The sequence below is a fragment of the Solenopsis invicta genome, chromosome 5, assembly GCF_016802725.1.
Source record: "Solenopsis invicta isolate M01_SB chromosome 5, UNIL_Sinv_3.0, whole genome shotgun sequence".
NCBI classification, from domain to species: Eukaryota; Metazoa; Arthropoda; class Insecta; order Hymenoptera; family Formicidae; genus Solenopsis; species Solenopsis invicta.
Window position 1 is genome coordinate 22,680,449 of NC_052668.1, and position 26,270 is coordinate 22,706,718.

General features: G+C 43.8%; 1 protein-coding gene and 1 long non-coding RNA gene across 9 annotated transcripts; one reads left to right on the forward strand and one right to left on the reverse strand.

Annotated features, from left to right (window-relative positions):
* Positions 1-1,146: 1,146 nt before the first annotated feature.
* Positions 1,147-23,372, forward strand: LOC105195182 (histone lysine acetyltransferase CREBBP). Of its 8 annotated transcripts, none has more exons than XM_011160469.3 (25): positions 1,148-2,968; positions 4,517-4,675; positions 6,610-6,821; positions 6,902-7,279; positions 7,537-7,825; positions 8,002-8,265; positions 8,448-8,765; positions 8,849-9,052; positions 9,247-9,610; positions 9,699-9,871; positions 10,308-12,148; positions 12,235-12,392; positions 13,606-13,722; positions 13,810-13,944; positions 14,107-14,583; positions 14,724-14,889; positions 15,153-15,329; positions 15,412-15,642; positions 15,727-15,957; positions 16,040-16,159; positions 16,252-16,553; positions 16,864-17,262; positions 17,386-17,710; positions 17,806-18,220; positions 18,332-23,372. In XM_011160469.3, exons 1-25 carry the CDS (start codon positions 2,890-2,892, stop codon positions 18,811-18,813), a joined length of 8,016 nt encoding a protein of 2,671 aa, XP_011158771.1. In that variant the 5' UTR covers positions 1,148-2,889; the 3' UTR covers positions 18,814-23,372. The 8 variants fall into 8 exon arrangements, with proteins under 8 accessions (XP_011158770.1, XP_025986729.1, XP_025986731.1 ...); XM_011160471.3 differs by having other exon boundaries at positions 17,821-18,220; XM_011160470.3 differs by having other exon boundaries at positions 17,389-17,710.
* LOC120357697 lies at positions 19,727-25,909 on the reverse strand. Its single transcript, XR_005574700.1, has 2 exons — positions 20,599-25,909; positions 19,727-20,568 (listed from the first exon to the last, which is right to left on the reverse strand). It is a non-coding gene; the product is annotated as an uncharacterized LOC120357697 (long non-coding RNA).
* Positions 25,910-26,270: the final 361 nt, after the last annotated feature.

The following is a 26,270-nucleotide window of genomic DNA, read 5'->3' on the forward strand; positions in this document are numbered from 1 at the left end:
CGAACCGCGAAACGGAAGTCTTTTCGTTATCGAAATATTAATTGTGTTAAAAGTATCAGAGATCGCTGATCGAACGTTTCCTACGCGAAAACCACCTTGCAACAAACTCCCGGCGGCTTGCGGCGATAGATAACGAGGTCTACTTCGGTAACTCGAATACGCGTGTATATTTGCATCGGCAGAGATTTTCTTTTGCGTTAGTCTAGCACGGTTATCTTGCCGTCTTACGTAACCGCGTTATAATGTAATAAAGATGAGTATGATAATTTTGATAAACGTTTCGCTAATGAAAAATCACACGCGAAATCTCTATCGCGATTTTCAGGACAGATTTGTAAGACGATTAATAAAAGCCGACGCTCGTATACAAAACAACGCGTTGTACCGTTACACATTACTATTTTTTTTTTCTAAACTAGCAGGAAAGGATGTTCCTTAATAGTAGTAAGAATAAATGATTTAAGATTTCTCGATTCGCTGTATCAATCGTCGTGCAAAGAGAACTTGGACCTAAACGCACACAGACTTTTACGTGTAGAAAATAATTTTTCGTAAAAGTACAAAATGAATGTAATTACATGTTCGTAACGTTCGCAAAGTCCCTCCCTCGAGAGGGACAAAAGAGAAGCCGGAAAGATGAGAGAAGAATGAGAAGAAACAGAGAGAAAGAGGCTGCTCGATTTCGTTCCCTCACCAAGATACGAGATACGAGTCTCGCGTGAAGGCGAGAGATCGGCGTTTTCGCCGGGGCAGAGGAGAAGAGGATGCTCGTCACGCTCAAAGACGCGATCGGACGCGATCCGTCCCAGTCGGGAGAGAAGAGCGATCTCTTGGCGATCCCGCGGAGAGCGGCCGTCGCTATCCTGTGCGCGCCTCGCTCGGCTCTCGGGTCGGGTCGGTAAACGCGGCCATGATTGCGCAGACGAAACGGGCGCCACGGAAACGACAAGCGGTCCGCGACGGAGGCTCTCGCGGCAACGAGCGCGGCGTGAACGCAGCCACGGCGTTCCTGTCCTCCGAGAGCGGAACGTCCAATCGCGCAAGCCCGAGGCGTCACGTGACCGGCTGGACCAATCAGCGGCGCGGTCTAGAGTCCCGGCCATTGTCGCCGAGTCAGAAGACGGGCAAATTCTGACAAGCGTAGAAAAACTCGTCAACAGCGGCCGCCATTTTACGTTAGCTAACGTTAGCCGATGCTCGTGCGGTAACGGAGGATCTCGCGATCGGTTTTCCCGTGCGAATTTCTGTGGCGAGCGCGGCGGCCGCGACCGTGCCGAGACCCGCGATCGCGTTCGCTTGCTCGCGTCCCGATATCGCGCGCGAGTGCACGGGGATAAACGCTCATTTCCCGCGATCGTTCGCGCGCCCCGTGTGTCGCAGTGTGCCGTGGCGAAAGAGAAGAGGAGAGGAAGATGGTACCAGAGGGCCTCGGGAGCGACATCGTCGCCGTGAGCTAGCGCCGTGCGCGCAGCCAGTCGTTTAGCGAGTCGTCGTGCAGCGAGCACGTACGACCGCGACGATATACAGTACGATTGTTGTATTTTACGAGGATAGACAAGTGATTCGACGAGGGTGAGCGAGAGCGCGAGAGAGCGCGAGAGAGACAGCGCGCGGCGAGCCGAGAGCGAGAGTGAGAGCGAGAGCGCGGAGAGATATTCGGTGGTGCGTCGTCGGAGTCGCCAAGCGGAGTCGAGGTGAATCGAGTCGTGACGAGGGGGAGAGACGGAGAGGGTCCCTCAGGTCGTCCGAGAGAGACTCCGAGTCGTCGTCGCCGCCGCCGCCGCGCACTCGTCCATCCGTCCGACTCTCTTGGCGCACGGTGAAGCGGCAGCCGCGGCGGAGTCGCGACGACTCGCCGTCGTCGTCGTCGTCATCGTCATCGTCATCGTCATCGTCTATCGTCCCGCCGAGCGCCGTCACCGTCGCCTACGTCCTCGTTCCTCTTGTTTCCAACGCGCGTTGATCTGTCGTTTCGTCCCGCCGGCGACGCGGCGCGGCGGCAGTCCTCCCGTCGTCGTTCGCCGGAGAGAAGAAGCGCGTGAGAGAGTGACGGAGATTGGCAGCAGCAGTAGCATCAGACATTATTCGTCGTCGTCGCCGTCGTTGTCGTCGTCGTCGTCGCCGTCGTCGTCGTCGTCGTCGTCGTCGTCGCGACAGTGCTGGTGGTGCTATTGCCGTTGCTGCTACTATTACTGGTGGTGGTGCTGGTGGTGGTGTTTGTTGGTGGTGTCGTCACGTTACACCGCGCGTGTGTTTCGTACCTGTTTGCCTGCCCGTGCGCTTGCCGCGGGCTCTGACGCCGGGGGTTTCAAGTACCCCGAACCCCACGATGCCCAATGGTTGACCGTGCACCGCAGGATGCTACACGGGGACGCTCCACGCGCCGCGGCTCTCATTGTTATTGTTACGCGAGCGAGTACGACTGCGGTACGGTGAAATTGTTACGCGGTTCGGCCGACGGCAGGGGGGAAGTGGTAGTTGTATCATTATCATCGGCATCATTGTCATCGGCGGTACAATTGATAACGACAACGGCAACGAGGAGTGCAGCAACGGCGCCAGCCAGGCCGACCAGGACCACGGTGGCGACGGTGGTCTTCTAGTTCTAGTAGAGGAGACAGGCCGAGACCCGGAGCAGCTACCCACGGTGGTGCCGTTTGTCGTCGTCGTCGTCGTCGTCGTCGTCTACGCGCGTGCACGGCCGGACGCGGTCGTGGTGCTACCTGTGTGTGTGTGTGTGCGTGCGCGCGCGTGCTCGCTCGCTCGCTCGCTCGCGCGCGCGCTGGTGGTCGAGAGGGATCAGCGAGAGACGGGCGCCAGTGGGAAGGAAGAGCGAGAGCGAGAGGTTAGGTTATTACGGAAGAAAGATAACAGCCGCGCGGAGGAGCCATGGCCGACCACCTGGTGGACGGCCCTCCGCCGAAGCGGCAGAAACTCGACCCGTTCCAGGGGACGTCGGATTCGACGGGTAAGTCTCTCATCCATAGTAATCAGCCAATTTTCAATCGCTCTGCGGTTCCTCACGTCTCTCTTCCCCCCGTCCTCTCGCGTGCATTTTCCCCCTCTCCCAAGACCTTCCGATTTCTTTGTACCTGACGACCGTGCCTCGTTTTTTCCTTCTTTCCTTTCGGAAGAAAGGGAGCATTTTCTGTCTGTCTGCCTGTCTGCCGGACTTCCTTCTTTCCGGGAACCGCGCGCAGTTCCGCGACTAACCTTACGCGTAGGAATTCGCGATGCACGCGTATATACGCTGACGCGCAATGCACGTACACACACGCATACACGGCGGAGAAAGAAAGATGAGATACCCGGCGCGCGGTTTCTTCGCGATTCTCGGCGCCGCGGATTTCCCGTCGAGTGTCGTCCCTCGGGCGCAGCTGACCGCCATCGCTGGCCAGCCCGCCGCCGTCTGTTTGCGACGCGACGCGACGCGTCGCGTCGCGTAGCGTCGCATCGCATCGCATCGCATCGCATCGCATCGCATCGTATCCTCACGACGGATCCTCGACGAGCGAAATCGCGCGACACACGGCACGCGCGCGCGATCGAACGCATTTCGCTGCCGCGGAATTATCGCGTACGCGCGCGAACCCCCTCGTTCTCCTCCTCTTCCTCTTCGTCTACCTTCTCCTCACCCTTCTTCTATATCGCGACGCGTCGCGATCGGAAGGACGGCGGTGTGTCGTTTCGCGGCACCCTCGTGACGCGACGCGGCGAGAACGCGACTCCCTCACGTCGACGCAAGATGGATGGCACGAGGAGGGCTTCTCGCTCGCGGATCAACTCGCACGCGGATCACTCGCTCGCGTGAATCTGTGAATGTCGAGATTGATTTTAATTTTCTACGTTTTACTCCACTCTCGTCTTTTTTACCGCACTCACACCACCTCCTCCTGTTTTTGAAACGAATGTGGCATACTGACGTGCAGTTCTTGTACATTCTTTTCTATAGACGTTACTCTAGATTTAAAACATAGCTGCGATCTTGTAGTGCATGAGGGTGCATGACACTTTAATGTTAAAGATTACATCTCGCTGAGCATGAGCGATGCGCTAATATATATATACATATATATATTTTTTTTCTTTGTTCTTTCTTTTTTTAAATAAAATTTTTTTATTGTTTACCCCTTTGAACACATCTTAATCATCCCTTAACAGTTTTCAAACTCTCGAGGTTGACGCACATAACGCTATATTATCTCGACTGTAATTACCTTTTACTCGGTTGTAATAACGCGGAATCTCTCGGAATCGCTTCTTTTGCGAGGGTACTAAGTCGCAAAGCGGACAAAGTCGCAGAAACAGTTTGCTCGAGTTTTCGCGGTCGTCAGGAGTCACCAGGAGTGAGGTGTCTCCGAGAGGTGTCGTCGCGGACGAGCGAGACGAGACGATGATCGAAAACTGTCGACTCTCAAACTGTTTCTACTACTTTAGAGTACTATAATTCGGACAACGAAGCTTTTGAACAGTATATTCTCCTTCATTCTAAATTAAACGAAAAACTGTGATATAGTAGTGGGTATGCCGCCTTTATTGATGCACCATGCTTATACGAACTACGGGGGAGGTGGCAGTGGTAACATGCAACAAATTCAGGCTCCACCACAACAGCTTCATCTGCAACAGCATCAACTGCAGCACTGGAACAACAATACTACCGTCCAGAAAAGAAGTAAATATCACTATCAGATCAAAAAGCGATCAAAATCTCGGAAAAGGCATTAAGTCCAGCACCGCGGATCAAAACAGTGAAATCTATTATATTTGTCCGTTCAATCATCTCACAGTACCATACGTTCTCTCTCGTAAAGTTTACTCGCTTCAGTCTCTGGTTTTCAGTGACACCTTCCAGTCGCAGTCACTTTCTGATGGGTGGTAGTTTTGGCATATTGTCACTATGGTTCAGTAACTTTATAGTTTATTGTCGACACAGTTAGAGAAGGAAGTAAAAGAGATGGATGTTGTAATAATTTATCTTTGAAAAAATGTATATATATATGTATGGCAGAGCGTACAGAGCGGCAATATAAGGATATGTTAAGTCTTACTTTGATCATGGACTGATTGACTTTACATAGCAATGGAGAAAAATTGGATCGGTGTTGCGCTAGAGGTACATAAGATTCAGGAGCCAAGTTTCCCCTCTTTCTGTAACGAACACCGTGAGACATTCTCAATGTTGAATCAAACGTAACATATAGACATGCGACACACACGCGCGGAGCTCGTGGACTTGCAGGCGGAATTGCAAAGATGAAATTAAATATGCATATTACACTATGCTTTGTAACATAAAAAAAAAGATTCACGATACAACGCAGATAATAAGTAGCGTAGATGGGGATCGACTCTCCAGGTCTCTATGTCAATTAAATCTTTTACGAGTATATTTATAACCGAACGTAAATATAGAATGAAAACTTGTGCGTGCGCAGACGGATTTTCTTTAAAATTCTTGAGAAATTTCGCATTTGATTTTTATCAAGGGTGAAGTGACGGAGAGGAAGGGAGAGAGAGAGAAAGAGAGAGAGACAGAGAGAGAGAGAGAGAGAGAGAGAGAGAGAGAGACAGAGAGAGGTGACGAAAAACTCTCTTATAAAAGTACCGCGTCGCGAGAGTATTATTTGCTTGAACAGATATTTTCTAGAGTGACTGATTTCTTCGCATGACTCTCTTCTATATAAAAGTTTGCTCATCGGTAGCTTCGCTGGATATGCTTGTTTAGTTTAGCACTAATTTATTGTGCCGAGAATTTTCATTCTGCTGTAGAATAAGGCTCCTTTACGTTTATGCTCATGCAGTGTATGTCTCATGTCTTATTTTTCATGTTTGTTTACAACCACCGTACAAATTTTCTGTAATAATTTTTTTTTTTTTTTTTTTTTTTCTTAATATATAGGATGGATATCTCCTTTTGCATTTGTACTTTTCCTACATATACGTATACGTATATATTTATATGTACACCCTTTTTTTCTCCGTCAGTGTATGATCAGTCGGTAGACGAGTAAGTTTCAACAATTTTATTTGCTGAGGAATGTTTACGTGAACGATTTTTTAAATGATGTTAATAGCATCCGAAGTTTCTTGTAATATAGATGAAAAATGCTTCTTTGCCTGTACATGTCTCTGTGTACACGCATGTACATATGTATATTTACATGCAGTTCTATGTGTATACATGTATATAAAGGGTATAATACATTATGCACATAATGATATAACACGTACATTTATGATACCGAAGTTATTGATACTCTGCTAAAATTTTGATGCTAAAAGCTATGGTGACGGCGCTAAAATCTTACCCTTGTAAAATTACTAATGATTTCTTGGTATCTACTGTACTTATCATTCCACAATATTATAATCTTTTAAATCTGCGTACTGGTTATCTCGGGAAATAGTACATGTACTAACGCGTATTCGTGATAAGTTTGAAATAGATAAAATTATTTTCATACGAGTGTAAAGTGAAACGACAAAAGTGAAAATAATGAGTAGAGCAACAGATGTACTTTTCTGATAGCCAGTGTCTGTTATCACGTTAGATGTGGATGTTTACAGAAATGTGATTCTTAATTCTTTTCTCTTCTTCATTCTCAGATTACATTTCTAACACAGAAATGTTTGACCTTGAAAATGATCTTCCCGATGACTTGCTGTCATCTGGATCTTGGGGTTCCACGACCGAGAGCACTAAGCCACCGGCAACCGGTCCTGGCCCAGGGCAGCAAAATGGTGCTCTCGATACAGAACTCAGACAACATGTACAGCAGCAGCAGCAGCAACTTTCCCATCATCTCATTCAACAGCAGGTATGCGTTATATCACATTAAAGACCTTACAACTTTGTTAATCGATGCACATTATAACCTTACGAACATTCGTTAAACAGGGCAACAAAAACTTGGTGGCAAATTCTTTAGTAATGGCTGCTGGAACGTTAGGCAACAAAAGTCCGAATATGCAATCGCCACCGAACGTTTCCGTTTCCAAGGGAGGGATAGTCGATCCGCAGATGGTAGTGAGTCTTGGTAATCTACCAAGTAGTATAGCCAGTTCGTTGGCTAATAATCAAATGTCAATCGCGAATTCGATGGGCGGCTTGCAATCGTCCATGAGTATGGCCGGAAACAACCCCGCGATGTCGATGCCGGGTGGCATGAATTCCGGTTTAGTGATGACTAGTACCGCTAGCGGGAACAACATGGGAGGAATGGCCGGCGGAAGCTTGATAGTAACCAATAGTTTGAACAAACAACCTTTAAATACAGTACGTTGATTTACGTTATGTTACAGTGGCGATCATTAAACATGGCTTTTTTTGAGTGTAATTAATGTAGGAACTAGTCAATTGGACTAGTTCCTACATTAATTGGATCAAACGCATAAGGCCGATGGTAACGCCTGATTACCTGAAGTTACTATAATTTTTACACTAGCTACACTCAAAGAAACTCGATTAATGAACTGTGCAACATTTTCTCTGGTGAAAAAATAGACAGATATTAGAGCAAGAATCTTTTGAAGGTAACCATGATGGGCCCTAATACTCAAACGATACATCATCCCGGTGCTCCTCACGGGGTTACACCGATGCAAAATGGTCCTGGGATGATGAACACGAGAGCTGTGGCGATGCAGCAACAACAACAGGCCCATATGGTCGGTCCAGCGAGAGGGCAGAGTCCTCATCAACAGGTGCATCAAGTTGGTATTGTTGGTCCCGGTCAGGGAGGTCCCCGAATGCAGGCTCCTCCTAACATGCCAAACATGACAACTATGGGGCAACTAAGCGCGTCGAATCCGTACAGTTATGGTATTAAAATACTTTCATTTTTATTTTACACATGTACGTGAAGAAACTGGTAGATACTAGAGATACTGATAGACAAATAGAGACATGTAGAACAAAAGTAAAAATTTTTTTATATAATATAGGTACTCCAAATACTATTGGATAAGGAGTAACTATATGCGTCAATAATTCCGCAGGGGTCGTCAAACCACAACAAAAGGGCGTAGGAACGAACATGAGTCCTATGCAAGCAGCAGCCACCGCCGGAAGATTTACTGGTACCGCTAGCCCAATCGGCACTGCAAACGTTGTGGGTGGTCAAGAAGGTGGAACGGCAGCACAACAGGCGCAACCACCAGCACCAAGTCCAGCTCAACCACAATCGGGTGCGCCGACCGGAGGGCAGCCAGGTCCGCAACAAGCTACGCAAGGACAAATGGCTGGTGCTGGTGCTCCAACGGGTAAGTTTATATTTCTTTGTCTTATATTATTGTATTATACTTCTTCATCTTGTATTATTGTAAGTTGCATCGTATAAAATTACGATGCATATATTATTGTATAGTAATTTTATATGTAATTTTATTAATATTATAATTTGCAATACATTAACGATTAGTGAAAACTTTCATTTTTCGCTTAGGCGCAAAATCAACGCCTGATCCAGAAAAATGTAGACTCATACAGCAACAATTGGTACTACTTTTGCACGCGCATAAATGCCAACGACGGGAGAGTCAAGCGAATGGTGAAATGAGACAGTGCACCTTGCCAGACTGCAGAACTATGAAAAACGTTCTGAATCACATGACGAATTGTCAATCTGGCAAGAGTTGCACCGTACCGCATTGCAGTATGTCTAGGCAGATCATCAGTCACTGGAAACACTGTAATCGAAGTGATTGTCCAGTCTGTTTGCCGATAAAACAAGCTAATAAAAACAGGACTAATTCAGCGCAGGGTAATTTAAAAACTCTTATATATTTCGGCGAGTTTCCGTAAATTTATATTGTGTACATGTGTTCTTTTCTTATTATATTATAGCACCTGCAATTCAACCAAATAATCAGCCAAATCCAAGTCCATCCGAAATGAGAAGGGCTTATGATGCTTTAGGAATTCAATGTCCGACAACAACACCAGGACTTTTGCCCGGGGTTGGCAGAGGCGGTAGAATGCCAGCACCCAACATGGCGGGACCTCCTGGAGCACTGGGCAATGTTAGATTAGCGCAACCTCAAACACAGAGTGAGTTGCACATTTTATTAGAAAAATCTATTGCTTGCATTTTTCTTTCAAATTTGAAACACCTTATAAAATTTACATATGTGAAAAAATATATTTTAAAATATTTTTTAATATCCTGTTAAAAATATAAAATATAATTTTTGTAAAAGTTTATGCGAAAAGCAATAAGCGATGGATGCCCGTGTGTATTTCAGGTGCACCGGGACAATCCGTAGTCGGTGCTGGACAACAAGTAGTCGCTCCGAATGTATCTCTTCCTTTAAATTCCGATCCTACTACGGTTGGGGTAGCCGGCAATCAGTCGGTACCGACGACCGGACCCACATCTGCCGCGGCAGCGGCCGCTGCCAATATACAACAATCCGTTAATATTCAAGCGATGTTTGGACTGAATGAATCCGGACAACCTGGTGTGATAGGTGGGGAAAATAGATTAGGGAATCTGCAGCTTCCAGGCGGTCTTCAACCCGGTCAAGTCACAGCGACGCCGGTACAAGGGACAAAGGAGTGGCACATGTCCGTCACTCCAGATCTCAGGAACCATCTCGTTCATAAATTGTTAGTGAGAGTTTTATTATACATGTATTTGTTTGAAACCTGTATCTCCTTCCCATACATTATAACGTACCTGTTTTATTTTTATTAGGGTTCAAGCAATATTCCCAACTCCCGATCCACAAGCCATGCTCGATAAAAGAATGCACAATTTGGTCGCATACGCAAGAAAGGTGGAGGGTGACATGTACGAAATGGCTAACTCTCGGTCGGAATATTATCATCTACTGGCTGAAAAAATCTACAAGATTCAAAAGGAACTTGGTAATGTACTTTTAGTAATATTAAAATATTTATTAAGGTCAGTTTTATCATAGTTTGTTTATATTTAAGACTGTTTTAAGTATAATCTTAAGATATTATAAACCAATCACAGAATCATACGAGCTTCTTAAGATTTTATTTAATACAGTTCTAAAATATTAACGGATTATGAATATCGGCCTAAATCTTCTTTCCAAATTTTTCTCGTCATTAATATCACGATGTGTTTTGTTGCCGTTTTACGCGATCTTGCTGCGGAAACTTGGCGAGAGATGCTACTGCGTCTCTTTTATTACAGTCTTATGAATATTTGGTTATGTATAAAAGATGATTCATATTTTTAATTCATATTATAATCTGTTAAAAATAATTTTTTTTTTAAGTTACAAGAATAAATTCCCATACAATACTAAGAGCAATTTATCGAATAACATAGACGAAAAACGACAAAAACGAAAGGAACAACAGCAGCAACAACAACAGCAGCAGCAGCAGCAATTGCAAGCGCAACAACAGCAGCAACAGCAACCACCACAGCCGTCGGGTACATCTGGTCCCGGGCTAAGGCCATGCGTGCCTCCGGTAGGTATACCAGGAACGTCGAAACCTGTCGGGACGGTACCACCTACCTTACGAAGTCATTCACCGAGTATGAGTCAATTGGGAACAATACCCGCAATGGCCATTCAACAGCACAATAGGATGCAGTTCCCACAACAGCAACAGCAGGTGCAACAACAACAGGTCCAACAGCAACAGCAGCAACAGGTGCAAGCCCAACAGCAAATACAGCAACAACAACAGGGGATCTTGGTCGGTCCTCCCGGTCCAAGCCCAAACGGACAATCCACATCCAACACCAATATGGTGCCTAATTCTGGCCTTAGCCCGTTCGGACAACCTCAAATGTCTCAAGCTAACCTCACAACCACCACTGCGTCTAATAACGCGACGACTAGTCAATTTCCGACGTCCAATGGCACGGCTGCTGGTTTACCTAACAGTTCTCCTATTCAAAATCAGCATCAGTTTCCTGACATTATGAAAGTCAGACTGGCGCAGGCTCAGGCTCAGGCTCAAGCGGCACAACAACAGCAACAGCAGCAACAACAGCAGCAGCAACAACAAAATCAGCAACAGCCACAACCTACGAGTACTCCGAGTCAGGTCGGTACTCCGGCAACATCGATTCCGCAAACACCATCACCGTTTAGCGGCATGCAACCAAACGCACAGCAGCCACAGCAACAGCCGCAGCAACAACAGAATCAACAATTCCCAACTCGACCATTGTCAGCTTCCACGCCTAGTGACAATGGCATTGTGACATCGACGCCGCAGACGATACCACCGCCCGCGTCTAGCGGACCGAGCCCAACAGGTGGTATATCTGCGACGAGTACGGGTACGACGAACGGACCTCAATCGACCACTTCTACGCCTAACACGCCGCTTGTACCGTCGTTAATGACACCAAATCAAACGGTTTCTTCCGCATCAAACCAGACGCCGCCCCATTCGGGTCCCACACCGTCCCCAGCTGGTCTTGCGAGTCTTGGCAAAGGCATGACTTCGCAAGAACGGGCGGCGTTGAACACTCCACGCAGCACATCCATGTCCTCGCAAATGGCTGCTATCACGGCTGCACTAGATCGTGACAATTCACCCAGCCCACCGATGAATAACAACAAGGGCAAGCTGGATTCCATTAAGGAAGAAATTAAGATGGAGATAAAACAGGAGCCGGAAGAGCCGCAGAATCACAGGATGGACGGTAAGAGCGTGAACAATGAGATTATCAAGACCGAGCCGAAGACCGAACCAATGGAGGAGGGCTCGAACGAGGCGACCGTGAAGGAAGAGCCCGGCATTAAAGAGGAGAGCATGACTCCCGTGTCCAGTCAGGACACGACTGCTTCCGATATTAAGCCCTTGGTGCCGGAACCAATTCAACCGAGTGGTACGTCTACCGATAAGAAGAAGTGCTTGTTTAAGCCCGATGAGCTGCGCCAGGCACTGATGCCGACATTAGAGAAACTGTATCGACAAGATCCAGAGTCCATACCGTTCCGACAACCAGTGGATCCCCAGGCGTTGGGTATACCGGATTATCCCACTATCGTGAAGAAGCCTATGGATCTGTCGACGATCAAGAAGAAACTTGACACAGAGAAGTATAGCGATCCGTGGGAGTACGTTGACGATGTGTGGATGATGTTTGACAATGCTTGGCTGTACAATCGCAAGACTTCTCGAGTCTATAGATATTGCACCAAGGTAATGTTTATCTGATGACATTATATTGTAAACGTACTTTACATGTTTATGTAATAATTTACTCTTTTATTTTTTTTCCGACGCAGCTCTCGGAAGTGTTCGAGCAGGAGATAGACCCCGTCATGCAGGCACTAGGCTATTGTTGCGGCAGAAAATATACATTCAACCCGCAGGTCCTCTGTTGCTACGGCAAGCAGCTTTGCACGATACCTAGAGATGCAAAGTATTACTCGTATCAGAATAGGTCAGTATACACAGGACCGATACATATTGAATTATAATGCATAGAATTTGATTGACGTAAAAGATAATATGTTATTTGAAAATATTAATGCTTAAAATGTTAATTCTACGTAAATTATGAGACATTAGTACTGAATATATGAAATTATTACACTGTTAGATATTGAAATATGCTAATTTGAAATTGAAGTTTGATTAATTTATTATATATTACTTTTGTTAATCCAATTGTATTAAATACGTGAGAAATGGCATTTTAAGTATTACGTAGTATTTCATTTGAGCTATTCTGTAATTAGAGCGTGCATAATGGGGACACGTTTGTAGTATTTTGTAACATCTAGTAGTGACAACTTCTATTTAAGTGTTCTATACGGCTGTCAAGCTTATAGAGTATTTGAAGAACAGTGTGATCCCCGTGCGTATTCATCTTATATAGACCTTTTTAATACAAAAGTGTCGTTTCGTTGAATACGCTAAATTAAATTGACAAGTTAATTAACTTGCTTTTGACAATAAGTGCAAATGCAAGTCAGTCCCTTGATCTACACTTTTTTGATGCTACATGTACGAAATTTCTTTTGTATTAAACTCACGCACTTAAAGTTTGTACATTAATTGCGCATATACTTAAGGGATATGTGTTTTATTAAGGGTACAAGATGTAGTCTTAAAGCAAATTGTGAAGGAAGTTATATAGCACACACAGTTTATAAGGATAGCTTATTGATCGCTGGATATAAATGGCTTTACATAGCCTTTCGGTATATGCGATTAGAATTTAGAAAATAACGTATAAATATTTGACATTTTTTTAACATTGGCACTGTTCTCTTCTTTGTATGTTATCTTCGCCCATGGGTTGCGCACGCATACACAAATCCTTGTTTGCCGCTTACTTCTTGTGTTGCCTGCGACCTTGCTTCTTTTCGACTCTACTACTGCGAAAAATGATACTTGATACTTGGAAAACTCTAATCGAAAAAAAAAAATGATGTCTTTCCACCGATCTTTTGAAACCAAACTCGGATCCAAAACAATTGGCCATTGCATGCATGCGTAATTGCGAAAAAATTGAATGTACATATAAAAAAAAAACACTTGCCGAAATTGACGGAACTCGATACGCCGAGACTTGGACACGCATTTGGAATAAATTGGTCGTCGTACATCGAATTAATAATAAAAACGCACGCACGACGCCGATATAATAGTGGTCTTCTAAAGGGAATTGGTATTCTTTCCGACAGATACACCTTCTGTCAGAAATGTTTCAACGACATACCTGGTGACACAGTGACGTTGGGAGACGATCCAACGCAACCTCAAACGTAAGTGATTAAAAGATCAATCGTGTGTAACCTAGTTAATGTTATTCCGATTCTATATGATTTATACTTTATTTTCATTCTTTATAGTGCCATCAAGAAAGAACAGTTCCAGGAAATGAAGAATGATCATTTAGAATTGGAGCCTTTTGTAACCTGCACAGACTGTGGTAGAAGAGTTCATCAAATTTGTGTTCTCCATATGGAAGCAATCTGGCCATTAGGGTAAATAATTTTATTTCATTCTATTTAGAAATACTGTGAAGAGATTTGGAAAATTTTCTCGCAATTAAAATAAAAGGCGTTTATTTATCGTTTTTTGCATTCAAAACTTTTTAGAAAGCTATGAAGTATATCTTGCGTACTTAGAAGTTACTTTTCCTTCAGATTTACCTGTGAGAATTGCTTAAAGAAGAAGGGACAGAAACGCAAAGAAAATAAGTTCAACGCCAAACGATTGCCTGTAACGAAACTCGGCACATATATCGAGACGCGTGTGAATAATTTCCTAAAGAAGAAGGAGGCGGGCGCCGGTGAGGTCGCGATCAGAGTGGTCGCCTCCAGCGACAAGGTGGTCGAAGTTAAACCCGGTATGCGAAGTAGATTCGTTGAGAACGGCGACATGCCCGGTGAATTCCCGTATCGCGCGAAGGCGTTGTTTGCGTTCGAGGAGGTCGACGGCACCGACGTCTGTTTTTTCGGTATGCACGTGCAGGAGTACGGCAGCGAGTGTACGCCACCGAACACTAGACGGGTTTACATCGCGTATTTGGACTCTGTACACTTTTTCCGGCCTAGACAATTTCGAACGGCTGTGTACCATGAGATTCTTCTTGGATATCTCGATTACGCGAAACAGCTTGGGTAAGTTTATTTAAGCAGAAAAAATTATATTGGATGTAATATACAGTGTAACACATAATAAGGTACCTGATATTGTGTCCAAGATTAAACTTTATATTTAAAAAAATATATGAAATAAAGAAAAATATAAAATTTTACAGATATACTATGGCTCACATTTGGGCTTGTCCACCTTCCGAAGGGGACGATTATATCTTCCACTGCCATCCCGCAGAACAAAAAATACCAAAGCCTAAGAGGTTGCAGGAATGGTACAAGAAAATGTTGGATAAGGGAATGGTTGAAAGAATTGTACTTGACTATAAGGTGAGTGGAGATACATTTCGCGAATTTTAATTTAGTCTCTAGTGTTTCCGTTACGTGTCGCGGTATCGTATCGGCGTCAAACGAGACTTAAATAAACGTCTACGGTAAAGCTAGTGTTCTTGTTACATTTATAGCAATGAACATAGGATTAGCAGACGACATTTCTTTGTCAAGTACTTTTGATTATTTACGCAGACGTAGAAATATGTCCAATCATTCTCTGTTTTGAGACAAAAGTATATAAATGAAACTTTTGAATGTAGGACATTTTAAAACAAGCCATGGAAGACAGGCTTTCGTCCGCAGCGGACTTACCGTATTTCGAGGGCGACTTTTGGCCAAACGTGTTGGAAGAAAGTATTAAAGAATTAGATCAGGAAGAGGAAGAGAAGCGTAAACAAGCTGAAGCGGCGGAAGCAGCCGCCGCTGCGGCAAATGCGGTAAGTTGTGAAAAATGTTCTTGCACACAATAATATCTTTCTTCACACGTATATTTATGTTCTCGACCTTGTATCTCTTCAGATATTTTCGCTGTCTGAAGACGCGGAAACTCCAGATGGTAAGAAGAAGGGCCAGAAGAAGGCGAAGAAATCCAACAAATCTAAAGCGAATCAAAGGAAAAATAGCAAAAAATCGAATACTCCACAGACCGGCAATGATCTTTCTGCAAAAATCTTTGCCACCATGGAAAAGCACAAGGAAGTGTTTTTCGTCATCAGGTTGCACAGCGCTCAGAGTGCAGCTAGTTTGGCGGTAAATTTTTTTGCTAAACTGTAGATTTCTCTCTCCCTCTGAAACTTGGTGCATACGATTATTAATTCTTACTTAAATCTTTAGCCTATTCAAGATCCCGATCCTGTTATTAATTGTGATTTAATGGACGGCCGTGACGCCTTTCTCACGATGGCAAGGGAAAGGCATTACGAATTTTCATCTCTTAGAAGAGCAAAGTTTAGTTCCATGTCCATGCTATACGAATTACATAATCAAGGCCAAGATAAGTTCGTTTATACTTGTAATAATTGCAAGAGTCACGTGGAGACCAGATACCATTGTACAGTTTGTGACGTACGTATTAAATTACTTTGGAAAAAAATACTCTCGCTTCTTTTCATAACTTTTAACGCTTACAAGACCGATTTTATTATAGGATTTTGATTTATGTGTGAGTTGTAAAGAAAAAGATGGTCATCCGCATCAAATGGAGAAACTTGGCTTTGATTTGGATGATGGCTCTTCGCCGGCCGACGCCAAACAAACGAATCCACAGGTAACATATTGATTTATTCTAAAATATTTGAGTTTTGTAATTGTAATAAATTTCTTTAATGTGTTCATATTTTTTACTTTTCTGCAATGTAGGAGGCCAGAAAGTTATCGATACAAAGATGCATTCAATCATTGGTGCATGCGTGCCAGTGCAGAGATGCCAACTGTCGCCTACCGAGTTGTCAGAAGATGAAACGAGTAGTAATGCATACGAAGAATTGCAAGAGAAAGACGAATGGTGGTTGTCCTATATGCAAACAACTAATTGCGTTGTGTTGTTATCACGCGAAACACTGCCAGGAGACCAAGTGTCTCGTTCCGTTCTGCTCCAATATTAAGCACAAGATAAAGCAGCAACAATTGCAGCAACGATTACAGCAAGCGCAACTGCTCAGGTAAGTAGAATCTTCGACTTTTTATGCATATATTATTGCGCTAATGAAAAAATATAATTTTATTACCTTTTTTCAAACTGTTAATTTTTACTAGAAAGCTAATTGTAAATTGCCTAAACTAAAATGAGTTTTTTTTTTAATTTATTCATAAAACATACTTTAATTAAAAATATTACTTCATCTTTAAATATCATAATTTTATTTTTAAATTTTTTTAAAATTAAATAAGCCTACTTGTCTCTGCTGATCTGTATCTATCAAACTTTTACGTGTTGAAAATGTTTATCAATATTCACGTTTGTTCATGCAGGAGACGAATGGCTGTGATGAATACGAGGCCAACCGGACCTGTAGCCGCAATGCAGGTTGGGCAACAAACCTCGAACGTTGCCATGACGACTGGAGTCGCTATGAAACCTGGTGTTAGCACGTCGAATTTGCCGACACCACATCAGCCAGGTATCGGATTGAAGCCTGGAACACAGCCGCCTCCTGCCAATGTGTTACAGGTAGTAAAACAAGTACAGGAGGAAGCAGCGAGGCAACATGTCAGTTTTGGTAAGGTGACACCAGGCGGTGGTGTTGGCGTGGGTGTTGGTGTAGGTGGTCAAACCGGCGGGGTGATGCCTCCGCCACAGATGCAGCGGCCGTTGCCAGTTCAGATGCCGAATCCCAGCGGCACACACCTCATCCCAATGGATCAATGGAGGTGTCTATTAAAATCATGTTTTCTCTTTTAAATTTTCCTAACTCTTTCACTATTTACTTTCTAATAAATTGGTAACCGAAGATTTATTCTTCTGAGTATTGCACATTTTTTTTCTTTTCTTAGCAGGTATCAGTCGAATGCGGTAATGCAACAAAATCCTAACTTGGCGCGACAGCAGACACCGCAACAGCTAATGCAGCAGCAACAGCAGCAGCAGCAGCATCAAGCTCAACCGGGAATGGGGATGAGTGCGCAAATGCCACGACAACCAGGCGTTCTCGGCGGACCAGTTGGGCAGGTTAGTCCGCAGGCGAGCAATATGCAGAAGCATGCTCTTCAACAGCTGATGCAGACTCTCAGAAGCCCACACACGCCCGACCAGCAAAACCAAATACTCCAAATACTCAAGAGCAACCCTCCGTTAATGGCCGCCTTTATCAAGCAACGAGTGAGTTAATTAACATTAAAAAAAAAAATATATATATATATAATGTATCCATTGGTACGCGAAGATTTCACTACTCTGATCTTCTTAATAAAAAGGCGCTTGTCCATCAGCAACAACCTGGTCAGCATGGCGGGGGAGTCGGTGGCCCTTTGGGTCCTAATCAACCCCAACAACAACAAGCTGGTTTGCAGCATATGATGTCCCAACAGCAGCAGCCGCAGCAGCAGCAGCCACAGCAGCAGTCTCAGCAGCAGCAGCAGCAACAGGGCAGACTGCAGATACAGATGCTAACACAGCAGGCGCAACAACAACAACAGGTGCAACCGCAGTCGCAATGGTACAAACAACAGATGCTGGTGATGCAGAGGCAACAACAGGTGGCTCAGCAGCAGCAGCAGCAGCAGCAGCAGCAACAGCAGCAGCAGCAGCAGCAGCAACAGCAGCAGCCATTTACCCAGCCGCCGGCGCCACCATACGGTCAACAACGACCTATGCGACCATCTCTTCTTGGTAATTACACGAACAATCGTAATTACTTAATAGGAGAAAAGAAAGCGCTAGACAGTCGGGCTATAGTACGTAGAGTGTTTCCTAGACACCAACGCTTGCCCAACTCCCTAGGTTACGGCGGTTTCAACGAACAGGGCTATGGTCAGCCAGGTCTGAAACCTACTCCGCCGCCCGTGCCTTCGCCGCAAGGCGTCATGGGTCCGCCGGGAATCTCCGTACAACAACAGTTGATGCAGTCAGTCCGTTCGCCACCGCCCATCCGATCTCCACAGCCCAACCCCTCGCCACGACCTGTCCCTTCCCCTCGTAATCAGCCGGTACCGTCGCCGCGGTCGGGTCCGGTGCCATCGCCGCATCACCATCCGCCTCACGGCACGCCGACGCATTCGCCGGCCCACGAGCTTGGCGGCGGTCCCAGCGAGATGATGCTCTCGCAACTGGGTGGCGGTCCAGGTGCACCCACCGGCCATCCTGCCGCTATGCCTCATCATCCCTCGCCGGCGCCAGCGCCTACGAATGGTGGCGCAGACGCTAACGAGGTAACGCCAATGACACCGCAGGACCAACTCTCCAAGTTCGTCGAGGGGTTGTAGTGACTGTTACGGACGATCACATCGGTCGATGGTTATGTAAGTGTTTCCCGTAACGGAGACGACGACGGCGGCGCTCGGATGGCTGCGACCGTCCGCGTCGCGTGAATTTATAAATTATACGAAATGTTCGCGAATTTTTGAGAGCATTAGATAATTAAACTTGAAACTCGCGCGCGCGCGCAGATAGAGACTGAAAGAGAGAGCCTGACGCGCGATCCATCGAAGTCGAGCGATCGAGCCTGGCATGCCTCAGGGTTTGGACTCCTTTAGGAACGCAGGATAATTTTACTATTTCTCGATTCTTCTTGAAACGTATACATTATTCGCCTCGACGAGACGCTCAGTGCGCACTCGGTTCGCGCGTATCTTTTCTTTCGATTTTCTACATTATGCGATACGTCGAAAGATAAGAGGGAAAAGTAACGCGACGTTGGTGCTTTACAATTCTCGGCCTGGCTCAAATAGACTCCAAATTGTTTTCGTCCTTGGTCGAGAAAAAGAGAGAAATGAAGATCGGTAGGACGAGGAAGAACAAAAGCGAAACTATTCGAAAGACTATTATTACGTATTCTCTCCTCGTATCCTCCAGAGCCCCCTCGACTCTGCCACTCTTCCTCGCTGCTACTCGTGCAGGGTGAGTGAAATCGTACAAATATATATATACATATATATATATATATATATATATATACATATATACATATATGTTGTGTATACTTAACGTTAATTAATAATTAATAGTTCAAATACTATTAGTTCGTAATTAGTATCGTAAATGTATGCAATTATATACCAATATATATTAATATTACCGTAACGAAACTACAAAGTATATGATAAAGAACACTTGTACGAAAGCTAAATGATTATATAGATAGGGAAAATCCACTATATTTAGAGTGTTGTATGTACGGGGAAAGAAGGATAATTTAGATCGTACGTACGCGTTAAGTAATATATTCGTTTAAGAAGAAAATTTGTTATTAAAAGGATATCCCTAAGCGCCACACCGAAGGTTGTACTTTAACGATGAAATTTTATGAATTTATCGCGAGTGACTCTGCATTTTTGCAATGCAACGAGTCCATCTGTGGAACTTGAAAGGATACTCTCGGCAGGATACCTGCTCAATCGTGTCCTGTCGAGAGGCTCACCTATGTGACGAGTTAATGTTGTGGTAACCAAAAAATAGAAATTTACAACAGGCTGCTAGCGCGCACGGGAGGGTTTATATAAAAACGTTAATTTTGATGAAGAAAGAGAGAGAGAATGAGCGAGAGAGAGAAAAAGAGAGAGAGAATGACGTAGTTTTCTCCGGTTGAGGGTCCACTGCGTATGTACAGTTCAATCAAAATGTAACTAATGAAAATGCGTATTCGATATCGGGCCCTCGCGTGAAAACTTTGTAAATACTAGATTATTATTACGACGATTATTAATTTACGTGCCCATTATTGATTAATTATTATTAATATTATTATATATATTATAATATATTATTATTATTATTATCAACATTAATCTATTACTATGATCAATTCATACATAGATTTATTGTAATATTTGCAACAAACGAGAGAAAGAAAGAAAGAGAGAGTTCACGCGCGTTATTACTACACACGGGTTAGAGATTGGCCCGCGTACAAAACATACACCGAACCACATTACATGACTATTGCCAGTGTTGTATCATAGTAAAGCTCTAAGTGTAAGTTCCTCCTCTTCCTCCTCCTCCTCCTCCTCCTCCTCCACCACCTCCTCCTCCTCCTCCTCCTCCTCCACCACCACCACCACCTTTGCTCGGCCATCCCAAACCATCCTCCGCCAATCCCTGCACCTTTTTCTTCACCACCTATTTAAAAATGACTTAGTAATAACGTGGGAATGCGTGAGCATATTGTGGTTCAGAAGATCCGTGGCGTCGGATATTTTTCAAGTGCATACTTTGTATAATATAGCTATATCGTGTACAATTAAGTCAACTGACGATTGCGATAGAAACGTAAATTGAAGAGAAGGGAAGATTAAAACTGATACACGTACATACACATACACACACGACATACGCATACACGCGGTAGCGAAGCTGAACGTAAAAAGGAAAGAGAAAATAGAGCGATCGCGAGAACGATCTTTGGAACTCCTAAGCTCGTGAGCTAATTATCATGTGACATACCATCGATACTCTTTAACTAGCTACACACCGAGAGATATATATGCATACATACGTACGCCGGCATATGTACACGTCTTCGCTCAAGACGCATGTTCATTTGAACACTCATGCGCTACGAATTCTCGTTTGAACTCTCGGCGGCACGTGCTTTGATCGTGTTCCTCATTAAGTCACTCTCGCGGGATTAGCGAAGGGAAAAAGAAAAAGTTGTAGAGTGAGAGAGAGAAAGAGAAAGAACCAACTTGGCAGAACTCGATCAAGGTCAGCGGTCGGCCTTGATCGGGTGCACTGATTCTTTTCGGGTGAATTGTTACGAGTGCAATCGGGGTCCTTAGAAGTCCCCAATATAGTTTCCGGTACCATCGATATCCCTCCCCGCCCCTTGAACAACGCGAGAAATCTCAAGTGATAAAATGAAAAAAAAGGAATATGGTACCGAGACACATTCCTTTTCCTAGATTACGTTTTACATTGGTGTAACGTGCGTCGCATCATTTGGGATAACGGCTTCGCTTCTCCGCCTTTTCCAAAAAGAGAAAATCGAGTTTTTCTCCCTTTTCTTCCCTTCGCGAATCGGATTAGCTTTTCATTACTGGTTGCTAAAGGCTTCAGAAGTTCGAACGGGATCATGGACAGGATCACCCCCGTGTACGCGGTTTTCTCTTCCATTCCCTTTTGTTTCCTTCCTATCTTCCTTTTCTTTTTCTTGTTTCTTTTGTATTTTTTTTAAATCGAGCAATCGGTGAGAAACGAGCGAAAATTGCTAGGGAAAGACGCACAGAGATCGAGTGTAGATGTTTATTTGAACGATTTTACTAGCAGAAAAAAGGAGTAATCGTGTAAACGACAGAACCCAAAAAGTATTTGGCTTAGTATGGCTGTGTTTTTAGGACAGTGTTGTAAATCTGAAAGTGGTGTACATCTTCGCGGTAGTGACACTCTCGATAAAATATGAACGTTCGAACGCCGCGCGTACCAACTCTCTATTCCGATTAATTATGAAATAAATAGAAGAATCTTACATCAAACGTCCAGCGATCGAAAGAGGAAAAAAGAAAAGAGAAAGCAAAAAAATCGGGCAGAACTCTTTTTTTCGTAGACGACGTTTGTAATCATCGTTGATCCCCCCGCTCTTGTCATTTCAGAAGCAAGGGCGAGCTGCGAAAATTGAGCCCTTTAGGGAGACGCGGTTGATCGACAAAACCAACCAACGATGCTTGCATCCAGCCGGCACTGTTCTCTCTTTCTCTTCTCGGATGTTTGCATTAATATTGGTAATACACGAAGAGGAAGAGAACGATGCTGCGAGAAAGGGAGTTCGTTGGTGCATGAGGCATTCGTAACGTGATTCACTATTGTAAGCGAGAAAGAGAGAGTGCGAGAGAGCAAGCGAACGAACGAGAAAAAGAGATGAATGTTACATGCAACGCTATATATATATATACATATATAAATATTACATGCGATATTTTATTTCTTTTTTATATTTATCAGTCCTATTTGAGAGAAAGAAAAGATATATAGACCGCGATTTGTATACATAAACGCGCGCACGCGACGAATTGTGAATTATCCGATTTATAGACTAATTGCAGATAAAGCATATTGTAATAATTTATATATATATATATATATATATATATATATATGTTATTATTACAATATTATGATTGAAATATCGAATACATAGAATACTACTTTTTATTATGACTTTTCGTAAATAGTGAATTAATTATCTAATTAAAGATTAATGAGACGCATAATGTAACGTTTCTGCTCCCGTCCTTCCCGACCATCAAGAGGATACATGTACATCTCCCGAGCGCGAAAGAGAGAGGATCTCTTCTCGACTCCTCTCCCTCTTTTTTTTTTTCCTCGTATCGTTACGCTGCACTCTCGTCCTTGCGCCGATAGCGCATTCGCCGTTCGTTATAAGAGTGCACAATGAAGTGATGACATGCGTGATGTGTTCCTTCCTTTTGCCCGATTGGGATTTCGACCGTTCTCGCGGAACCTACCGACTCCTAAACACGTGTTCTGAGATCGATTGAGAAGAAAACCGCAGAGTGACTTAGGAAAAAAAAACTTTAGTTACGTTACACTTATTCCCCGCCGTCGTCCTCTTTTTTTACCTATCGTTTTTAGCGTTTATAATACAAGACAGAGAGAAAGAAGAAAAAAAAAGAGGGGCCGAACGTCGTGACGTTCACTGCCCCGCCAGGTTCCGAGACTTTTGCTACCGTCGTTTTTATAATTTTAGAAAACGCAGAACGGATATCTTTTTTATGTAACATTTGCAACGTATAGATAAGATTAATGTATGTTGATCGTGAATATAACGAGTATTGTTATATGATTATTAAAAGAAAGAGTTTCGAAAATACATTCCATTTTTATTTTACCGCCGGCTTTCGCTAGACTGGTATGCGCAAAGAGGGAAGAGGGCTCTCTCCCTCTTCCCTCCTTTCTTTCTTACAGCATCATCCTGCATCTTCTTTAGAACTTTAAAACCGGAAAGGCTCACGTTGCGGACTTGCCATTTGGCTCTCCTCCACTGGCGGTCGACACACGCGAGGAGACTAAACAATTACACATACTCTGTGTAACGAACGAACGCGAACAGATCTGTTATAATTTCCGATTGATTACAGTTTTCTTATTTAATTACAACGATGCGTTCGTCGCACATCTGTAGCGAACTCAGTGGAAGTTCATCGATCTTCGCGAAAATTGAGTATAAATGCACTGTTTCCATTCGTCGCAGAATCGTCGAGAAAGATAATACTACCGTCAGATTGTGACTTCAATTAGCAAAGCAAAAATTACAGCCGTCTGTAAGGAGGATCGCAAACTTCCACTCGATTTCCGTATATGGCAGCTCCATTTACTCGCTCGCGTTTTGGTTCCGCTCGCGCTTCGCTCCCTCCTAATGCGCTTCGATTTGTTCTCGAAATATTTTCACGAGAATCCCTTCGCGAGTTGGGACCAAAGACTTCGCGACGAATGATCGTTCCGTTCGTTCTTCACCATGTATATACCTGGCTTCTTTTATTTCCTAGTTTCGTTTTCTTATTTTTTACTTTTTTTTTTTTCATGCAGAACCGGCAATCTAACGCGGATATTGCAGAGGGTAACAACGTGAGAGATAGAAAAGACACCGCGATGCGTTTTACACAAACATATACATACACATATACACACGTTGTATATATTTATACATAAATATATCGTTAACGCAAAACGCGAAAGAATCTGACGAAATAAAATCTTATGTATATCGTCTTTCGGAGGCACCGCATGTGTTTGTACCTGTGCGTTTTCAGACACGCCTTTTTCACGTGATCGCGACGATCATTTTTATCAAAGAGAATGAGAGAATGTGAGAGAGAAAGAAAGAGAGTGAGAGAGAGAGAGAAAGAAGTATATACTTTGTAAAGCGTGGATCTCCAATTAATCGCCGCCAGCGCGTAGAGATATAAATAATAAATACCGAATAAAGGATGACTCTAATTGACACACTTCGCCAAGGACTGATATTCTCCGATTATCTTATCTCGCGCGTGTAATCGCGAAGAACGCGTCCTGCCGCTCGCTAAAAACGATCGCTTTTTCGATCGCTCTCGTAGGGACCTGCAAATCTAGCATTACGACGCTCTCGCGCTATACGTAACGATATCTCGGTAATGTGTGATACCGGAAAGGAATACGCATTCTCCGCGAATAGGACCAAAGTCCGAGACGCGATCTGGCGATTTCCGCGGATTTCCCGCCGTTTTTCACCGTTTTACTCCCGTTCGACACCCTCGCATCCTCTCGCGCGCCGCGTGATAACGACGCCGAAGACGGGAGGAAGTTCAGAGTCCCTCGGGGGACGTGCACGCGTTTCACGCGTGTAAACGACACGTGTAACGATGCCGTTGCACGCGGACACCTATCGCGGAGAGCCGGCGAACGTCGACGCCTCCGACGATGCGCTCAATGTATAAAATATGTACGATAGGCTAAAATTTAGTACGAGTTTGCATGGCAACAGTGAGAAAGAGAGAGAGTAAGAGGAGGGAAGAGTGAGGCTCTTTGTAGAAATTTAATGAGGAAAGGAGAGGAGTTATTCCTATCGTGCGTTATTCCTGAAATTCACGTGTTCAACCCGAAACACGGACGAGCGAGTTGACGAATCGGGACAATTTTTATCGAGTCGTTTTGAGCCTACGCGATAGTTAATTTTTAACAATTTTCCCTCCGCGAAAAAGCGGAGTGGCGGTTTCCACGCGAGGGAATCGAGACGTCGTCGATGAGGGAGAGGCGAATATTTGTGAAACGGACGATTACTTGTGTCCCGGTGTCTCCGTTGTCGCATCGTTCGTTTCATTCCCGAAAGAAAGAGGCGAAATCGCCAACCGGGAATCTGACCCTCGCGTATTGGAGCGACGTTGATTAATGGCTAAGATACTTATCACCTCCGATGCGACTGATTTTGCTTCGCTGTATACTTTTGTCGTTGGATCTCTACGTTTCCCCTTTCCCTCTTTACCGTTTCTTTAACGTTTCTTTTCATGTATTTTTTTATGTATCCTCTTTTCTGTATATAAACCGTGTAAAATAAAGAAAAATGCTGAATATATCGATTAATCTCCTTTCGCATCTCCTTCGTATCCTGCAGCTCGCATCGCGGCTGAGACATTAATATATCCTTGTTTACGCAAAAAAGATATCTGTATTTTAATGGAAAAAAGTAACAAGGAAAACGGAATTTATTTCGTATTTGTCATGTACATACGGAAAGGATGATTTTTCTGAAATATCTAAAAATTTAGCTGGATACAGATCTGATCTAATTTTGTTGGACTATTAAAATACAAAGGAAGTTCAAATGCATGATGAACAATACGCAATTTATTTTGATGGTTCAATAAAGTTATTTTCTGTAAAAACACAAATTGATAAGTCTAAAAATGGCTACAGCTAAAACTTGTACAAAAAAAATTAGTATTAAATCTACAATCATATTCTCATATATGTGTATAAAAGCAGGAGTATAAAATCTTGAAAGAATTTGATAATGTTAAACAGACATAACTTGTTTACATGAAGAAACACAATTTTTCATGTAAGCAAGTTATGTCTGTTTAAGATTAGCAAATTCTTTCAAGAAAATTTTATACTTATATACTTATGAAAATATCATTATTGATTTGATAATTCTTTTCTGTTTAATGTTGAAATAACTTCTTTTTTATGTGATTTTACGTATAATACAATTTCTAATTCTCTCAAACTGTGT

Excerpts from the sequence above, each read along its gene's own strand:
- LOC105195182 (XM_011160468.3), top strand. The coding sequence starts at position 2,890 with ATGGCCGACCACCTGGTGGACGGCCCTCCGCCGAAGCGGCAGAAACTC. Across the intron at positions 7,826-8,001 it reads GTCGAATCCGTACAGTTATG|GGGTCGTCAAACCACAACAA; the intron begins GTATTAAAATAC and ends ATAATTCCGCAG. Across the intron at positions 15,330-15,411 it reads CCGCCGCTGCGGCAAATGCG|ATATTTTCGCTGTCTGAAGA; the intron begins GTAAGTTGTGAA and ends GTATCTCTTCAG.